At 44.7% G+C, this 8,321-nt stretch overlaps 1 protein-coding gene across 1 annotated transcript; it reads left to right on the top strand.

Moving 5' to 3' along the window:
* The first annotated feature begins 4,514 nt into the window (after positions 1-4,514).
* On the top strand, positions 4,515-7,727 carry LOC119405837 (uncharacterized). Its single transcript, XM_037672669.1, has one exon. The coding sequence runs from the start codon at positions 4,515-4,517 to the stop codon at positions 7,725-7,727; it is 3,213 nt and encodes a 1,070-aa protein (XP_037528597.1).
* The last annotated feature ends 594 nt before the right edge of the window (positions 7,728-8,321 follow it).

Raw genomic sequence — 8,321 nt, 5'->3', positions numbered from 1 at the left:
ATTTTGTGCGTTATGACAATGGGGGAAAGATGTTCTTCAAGTGTACCAACAATTTGTGACAACTTGCAATGAAACCTTGAGTCAACACACTGTAAAGGTGCTAAGAAACTGTGCACATATCTAGAGACTCCCAAAACTATGGTTCGTAGAATCCACTACTGCAGTAGTCTATAGTCGAGGACAGCTTGGAAAAAAATGGTGAGGGGTGAGGGGGCTTGCTCATTCTTTGGCGCATATTTCAAGTCTCTCGAAAAGGGGAAGGTTGCTCTTGCTTAGGTAGGGGTGCTTGCTTGGTATTTTCCGAGGAAATTGGTCTTAAATGCACCTTAAGGAGGTATAGGGCCTACCCTGTGCCCTTATGTTTAAAAGCTTGTTATATGGGCCAGGTAGGAAATTTTTAAACACAAATATTTACTATGTATAACTTGCAACCTACTCATATGGAAATCCTAAACTCAATATAGGTTTGCTTAAACTTCGCTTCACACAAAAAAGAGACATTCCTGGTATAACAGCACAAAAGGACACTGTGAAAAGGAGACCAGACGACACTAGAGCAAGTGATATTCGCTCAAGCCTAGTTCTCGTTCGTAACATTGTTGTGCAAAGTCGTTGGATCATAATAAAAATGCTCGTTTTTCTTTGTAATATGTTATATATTCAATTCTAACTACTTTACTTCAAATTATTCGACAAAATTGCTTTCCTTAGAAACTCACATTTACTGTTTCCCAATCACTAGCCTTGGGAGTTCTTGCTTCTTCTGGCTGGGCTGGACAAGTGTGTGAAGAAGTGGCCGAAAATCCCATGCATGTTTTGTGACATAGCAGACTGCTGCAGGCCTATGTGTTACATTTAAATGTTGAATGGGAGAACTGAAGGTTACCCAGCATACAAATCGTCAATTTTCGTGCATATTGGGAATTCACTGTGAGCAGAACTGTATATTTCTAATCGATTTCCTGTATTCTTATTGCAATGAAGCTATCTTTAATGTTCTGGTAAAATTGTTAAATCGAAAGACTTTTACTTGAGGTGCTGCCTCACATTCTTGAAAGTCCTTGCATTTTGGCCTTCAAAACTTGCATAAGCTTTGAAAAACTCAATTACTCATAAGCACTAGTTAAGCTAGAACTGGGTTATCTTCAATATACCTCATCCACCAGAATCTTCTCGTGGTCTCGTCAAGCCTCGCCGATGCCCTGGGGTGTGGAAGAAACCAAATAATGCAAACAAAGCACAGTTTTTATTTCATTTGTTTATTTATTCACTTATTTATAAATAATAAAATCACCAAAGTTGATTTTAATGACCTTGGTGCAATCATAACACACATAGCAGTAACAACACGCTATTAATGCGAATTGATCTTTTTTTTGCTTGCAAATGGTGCTTTCATTGCTTATTGAGCCACCTTTGCTGCCTTTCAATGCACAAGCACTGTCAAACATTGCCACACACCTCCACATGGCAGTCCTCCATGCCCATGCAGCATTAGAAAAATGTGAGCCACGTTAACTGAATAGCGTACGCCCATAGTTGACATGTATCTCCATGTGCAGTGCCCAATAGATGTGCTGCTGGCTGACAGTATATTTGGATAAGCTTAGTGATAGAAATCTGTGTCATCAAGAGCACAATTTCATTAGCAATGCATAGCGTTGTATACCCCTTTCAGTCACAGTGTGTACATATGTACACATCAACTTCGAAGTCGCATCACGCACCGCGTGTTTCTTCAAATGACCTGAAACTTGGTGTGCACATTCTTGAAGGCTTCCTGAGTGGACAACTAACGCTTATTTAACTTCATTATACTGTATATTTCTGCGGATGATCACTTTGCTAGAGGCACTACCATGTTCGACGATCGTTCGACGTGCGACGTTCCAAGACCAACGTCAAGAGTATTTTTTTTCTTCACTCTAAAAGCATACAACCAAGAAACAAACTATGCAAGCATTTTGGGCCTAATAGCTGATTTCTTTTATGCAAGGATTGAAGCTGACCGATTGCAGAATAATTAGATATTTAATTACACGCTAATTAGCAATAATTACTGTAACTCACAGAAAACAACACATTCCTTCATTTTATTTCTTGAAATGTAATACTGAGTGCCTTGAAAGCATGCCATGGACGTTTGATGCATTTGCAGACAGTGCTTCATAATTCGTGACTGAAAGGGATACATTTTCTTTCTGGGGTCCTCTCTTTGGTGTGCTGCTTGTGTGCTTCTCTGTGTTTGTATTCAATGTTATGCCCTCTCTTTGACTTGTGTTATGCTGCTGACATATCTGGGATTCCTGATTGTTTCCATTTCATCATTTTCCTTTGAAAATCTCTGAGAAACTCGAATAAAAAGTCACTAGAGAGCAAATCACGGAACTCTGTACTTAAAAACGTTTTGGTATCTCCTCCACTTACAGGCTCACCACCAAAACAGTGTGAATCTGGGTCCTTAGGAGCTTGAATGCCACCAGGTACCAATGCTCTGCTCGTTGTGGACAAGTACTGCGACGAAGACAGCACCTGCCTTTGTGCAATACTTCTGAATGCTTCTTCATTGTGACTAATGCAAAACTGTTGTGCAATTTAACCTTTGTTTACTTCACTAAAATAATAAATGAGCCCAACAATTACAAGAGCAAACCTGGAAGTGTTGAGACTTCATATTACTACTTTGACTAAAAAATAATAAAACTATAGTTTTTTAATGCAGGAAGTTCTTGCTTTTGTTTATTCCAAAACAAGCCAACTGCATCTCTTAAAGGAGTGTTGACACCTAAAATCGGACTGTAACTTGACATGAAAAGGACTCCAGCATAAGTTTTGAGTGCTTGCAAGGAATGCCATAAGGGATCTTAACCGTTTGACACACTATGTACACAATTATGTACACCACTTGATTTTGCTATTTGTATCAACTAGGGGCTAAGAAACATGAAGATATATTGAGCTTCGGATGAATTGAACCTTCTGCGTAATACATTTCTCTTCATTTAACTTGATCTTGCAGTGTACTGTTGCATATTTATTTATTTTTATTTAATTTACCCTCAAGGCCATAGGGCATTATAGAAGGGAGTGGTTACCAAGTAGACAAGATATAAAATACAGCATGAAAATAAGTTATTCAGCAAACAATAAAGTCATCATTATTCAATGTTAGCCGCGTAAGGACAAAAGGACAACGAACACAATACAATAGGAACACGATACATAACAATACATAACATAATACGATTGCTTGTCGCAAAATATTAAGTTTGTCGGAAAAGATGGCTATTAGTAATAGTTACTATGTCTTCAGGTAGGTAGTTCCAATCTACTGATGTAGGAGGTATGAATGATCGATAAAAACACTGAGAGTTACATAATGCGATACCAACCTTATGACGGTGGTTGATGCGATGGGATATCTACTGAAGATGGAGGTTTAGTTGGTCATGCAGGGTGGGATCATGGAATAACTTGTGAAATGTAGCCAAACGGGATATTTTCCAACAGGATGCATAAGAAGGAAGGCCTAGACTGGATTTCATTGACGTCGTACTGGCAATGCGATTACAGTTAGAAAGTATGAAACGGACGGAGTTATTCTGTACTACATGAAGTGAAGTAATCAAATTATCGTGGTAAGGATCCCACACAGAAGACGCATATTGAAGTTTGGAACGTATTCATGTTTGATATAAGAGTAGTTTCAGTGCAGATAGTGCTTTTGAGATGTTGCGAAGTATGTAGCCTAACATGAGATTGGCATTATTAGTAATGTATTCAATGTGAGGTGCCCTAGATAGGTTCAATGTGATAAGAATACCCAAGTATTTAAACAAGCTGACCGGATTGAGTGCGACATTGCTGAAGTATGTTAGCGGGGTGGTGGCAGATCTTGTTACGCGCAATGCCTTACATTTACCGTTGTTTAAATTCATTCGCGATGTGCTGCATCAAACTGCTACGATGTTAAGATCAGACTAGAGAAATGAACTGTCATTATCACTAATTATTTAATGAAAAATGACACAATCATCTGCAAAAAGATGAATGTTAGAAGAAATCGAAGACGTGAGGTCATTAATATAAATTAGCAACAGAAGTGGACCAAGGACTGATCCTTGTGGTATGCCTGAGTGGACCGCAGCAGATGACGAATTGTTTGAGTCGTTCGATGTGCCGCTGCCTTCAAGCCATGCGGAAAGTATAAGTTTTCTTTGCTCGAAATGTACATAACCAGGAATGAATTTGAACAATATTTCTAGCCTAAAATTTCATTCTATTTGTTGCAAAATAGTGCGGAACGGAGCAACTTGGAGCGTGCCAGACTCTATAGAAGAGGAGGAAACCGAAGGGGATCAAGGGCGCGTGCACGTGGCCGGTGCGGCAGTTCGCCTTTAGTATTGCCATTAAACGGACGTCTCTCTTTCACGTCTGGGGAACCAGTCATTTCGTAACATTTGGTGCTGCGAAACCCGGGACTGCCCCTCGAGAGACGCCTTCACGTCACGGACATGGCGAACTCGGACCAGCTGCGCAAGAAGCGTGGTGCCATAAGGGCTGGCGTCACGAGAGCGCTCACGCTTTTAACGGACCTGCTGCAGCAACCGGATCCTGATGCCTCTCAGATTAGCGGACACATGGATTACCTCAAGGACAAGGAGACAGCACTGTCGCAGCTCGACGACGTCATCCTTGCGACCACGGACGAAGAGAACCTCGACCAGGAAGTAGGAACGGCGCAGGAATACAACGAGAAGATTCTGTACGCAGTATCACGCGCCAAGTTCTGGCTTCAAGAACGTGAGAGGAATGCCGGAACGCAGGCTCGAGCAACTGAACCCGGGCCTAGCTACCTCGGATCTCCAAACTCCGGCGACGCAGCAGGCCAGGTGAGAGAGAACCGTCAGCGTTCAGTTCAACTACCGAAGCTACAGATACCGACGTTCGATGGTAGTCTCCATGGATGGCAGTCTTTTTGGGACCATTTCGACGCCACCATCCACAAGAACGCTGAGATACCGCGGATTGAAAAGTTCAAGTACCTCCTCACCTACTTAACCGGCAGCGCGAAGCGGGCTATCGAAGGCATCCGCTTAGCCGAACAAAACTATGACCTTGCGATCAAGACGCTCACGGACCGCTTCGGACGCCGGGATCTGCTCGTGAACGATCATATCGATCATCTTCTCGCGCTAAGCCCAGTCAAATGCTCATCAGAGGTCCCGAAGCTTCGTCTGCTGCACGACAACGTCCAATTTCACGTCAGCGCCTTAGAAGGGCTTGGAGTTTCGCCAGACCAGTACACCGTGGTGTTAAACCGTGTCCTGATGCGATGTCTGCCAGAGGATCTCGCCATCATATACCGGCAGAAGACCAAGGAAAGAAATTGCGCATCCAGTATCGCCGAAACTCCTGAAGACAGAACGAGGCTCGCCAAGGAGATGCTAACCTTCCTCCGCATCCAAGTGGAAATCCGGGAGGAATGCCGGCAGCTGTGGCGTCGTGCAGTGCAAGACGAACCCAGGACCCACATGCCTGAAAAAATTTATGGCGCGGAACCTATACCGTCAGCGTCAGCTCTAACCGGGCCCACCTTGCCTGTCAGACCAGCGTGTCCGCTATGCCAAAGCAAGGATCATATGATCGCTTTCTGTAACGCTAACTTATCGGCTGAGGAGAAGCGTGCAAGGCTGCAGTACGCTAATTGCTGCTTCCGCTGCGGGACACGCAATCACATCGCCAGATTGTGCAAAAAATCCATCAACCTCAGGTGTGGTACCTGCCAGCGACGCCACCTGACGATTCTCTGTGAATTATCGAGGCCAGCCGAAGACCTTCAATCAAGCGGTAGATCCCCGGCATTTCATGAACCACCGCCCCAACCAACGCGAAACGTCACAACCGCCCAGAGTAGTCACGTCGAATCTACGCCTGTATTGTTGCAGACAGGCCGAATTTGGGCAGAGTCTGGAGACCGACGACTCCTCGTGCGGATACTGCTGGACAGCGGCAGTCAGCGCACATACATTCGTGCAGACGTGGCAAAGATACTTAAGTGCTCGGTCGTGGGTAATGAAGAGCTCTCCCTCGTCACATTTGGTGACTCCAAGTCACGAAGACGAATTTCTGCAGAGCGTGTCAAAGTGCGACTCCGCAGCCAGTTCGGCGCCTCATCAGTAACTCTGGAAGCCTTAACGATTCCTGAAATCTGTTCTGTAACAAGCCCACCGCTCAACCCCAACATTTCGCACCTGCTCGGCGAACGGGAGTACAACGTGGCCGACAGCTTTCAACCAACCACATGGCAACCAGAAGAAATAAGTGTCCTCATCGGGTCTGACGCCTATTGGCAAGTTACCACAGGGAAAATCGATCGCATCAGCGCGACTATAACAGCAATCGAAACTACCTTTGGGTGGATGGTGCAAGGCCCTATGACGTCCGACTTTCGTTCCCCAACAAGTGCATTATTTGTCGCGCTTGAGAAGTCTGAATCGGAGAACATCGACGTGTCGTCAATGCGGCGTTTGGATGCCATCGGGATCGACCAAGCATCTTCACGGACTCTAGAGAGCGACCCTCACATGTCTGCATTTAATCAAGGAATTTCGAAGCAAGATGGCCGTTATGAAGTGCCGCTGATGGTCAAACCACCAGGGTTACCATCCGGAAGCAACAATCGCCGATTAGCCGAACGTCGACTGCGAATGCAGATCAACCGGTTCCGAGAGCAGTCGTCAATGCTAGAAAAATACGACCAAGCAATTTCAGCTTATTTCAACGATGGACATGCGGAGAAAGTACAAGCCGAGCAGCTGCTCAAGGACAACGTCTACTACATGCCCCATCACGCCGTGGTTCGTCTCGATGCTGTTACAATGAAGCTTCGTGTCGTATTTGATACGTCATCGCACGAAGCCGGTCATGTTTGCCTTAACGACGTACTCTCGAAAGGCGTGAAACTTGGTTCTGACGTCATCCAGCTTCTACAGAATTTTCGCTGCCACTCTGTAGTTCTCGCCGCCGACATAAAGAAGGCATACCTGCAGCTTTTTATTCGGCCTGAAGACCGAGACCTGCTGCGGTTTTTGTGGCTGGAAAGTATTAGCCAACGAAAGCGAATGCCCTTAGAGGAACTGAAATCTCTGGAAGAAATGTTCGTCTCAGTGAACCAACCGTTCCCCACCTTGCACAAAGGGACAGAACCGTGGAACTGCCAAATGCTTCCCAAGGTGAACTTCGATATTGGCATGGACACGAACGTCGTAAACGTTGACGAGAACAAGGAGAATGCGGTTGCGGAGAAGGCCATGAATTCCTCGTACATCAGAGTGCCGCATTTAATCAACGACCTGAAGATCACAGGCCTCATGATCACGGACAAACCGCTTAAATCGTCCCCCTACCGCTGGCTCAGTTGGAAGAGCATTCGACCACGAATACGTCTAGCGAGCAAGCTCGACGAGCTCCAGCAATTGATCTCGTCCCAATTCCTACTGGGAACTCGACACATCTCGGTGTCACAACGTGCTTCCGCCTCGGGGCTCGCGAATGCACGTCCATTGCAACGCAAGGCTCGTCATCGCCAGCGCCTATCAACTGAACTGCGGAAAGGACGCCAGCGAGCCTACCTATTTATGTTGCGGCCACGTTATCACCGCTCAAGCTGCACCATGGACGCGTGCGATTCCTATTGGCCCCCCTGGGAGGATGTTGCAAAATAGTGCGGAACGGAGCAACTTGGAGCGTGCCAGACTCTATAGAAGAGGAGGAAACCGAAGGGGATCAAGGGCGCGTGCACGTGGCCGGTGCGGCAGTTCGCCTTTAGTATTGCCATTAAACGGACGTCTCTCTTTCACGTCTGGGGAACCAGTCATTTCGTAACACTATTTATGCCGAAAGAGAGCACCAACGTCGTTAGGATAAATACATTTTTAATTACTACCTATTTAGGATTAGTTACTATAACACATAAATTAACATGTTATGACACTATTTTTGTTGCAATAGAATATTGAGTGCCGTCAAATAATGTATCAGTTTGACACGTTTACATACAGTTCTTCATAGGTGGCATCTGAAAGGGTTTAAAGAAGGGGTGACATTTATTTATTTTTTTTATTTCAGGAAACCCCTGGGAATGATTACATAGGGGGGTAGCTAAAGAAGAAAAGATAGAATAGAAGAAACAGAGAGCATAAAAATTTGCAAAAATACAAGACTTGCTTAAGCATAACGAAAAAGGCAACACAATAACGCAACACATATTGAAAATATTGAAGAAGATATTTAAAAAAGCGAAACACAAAATAACAATA

This window comes from Rhipicephalus sanguineus, chromosome 9 (assembly GCF_013339695.2).
Source record: "Rhipicephalus sanguineus isolate Rsan-2018 chromosome 9, BIME_Rsan_1.4, whole genome shotgun sequence".
Taxonomy (NCBI): Eukaryota; Metazoa; Arthropoda; class Arachnida; order Ixodida; family Ixodidae; genus Rhipicephalus; species Rhipicephalus sanguineus.
Note: the sequence above shows the minus strand (reverse complement) of the source record. Positions and strands in the feature narration are given on the sequence as shown.

Coding starts and splice junctions, on each gene's coding strand:
- LOC119405837 (XM_037672669.1), top strand. CDS start 4,515: ATGGCGAACTCGGACCAGCTGCGCAAGAAGCGTGGTGCCATAAGGGCT.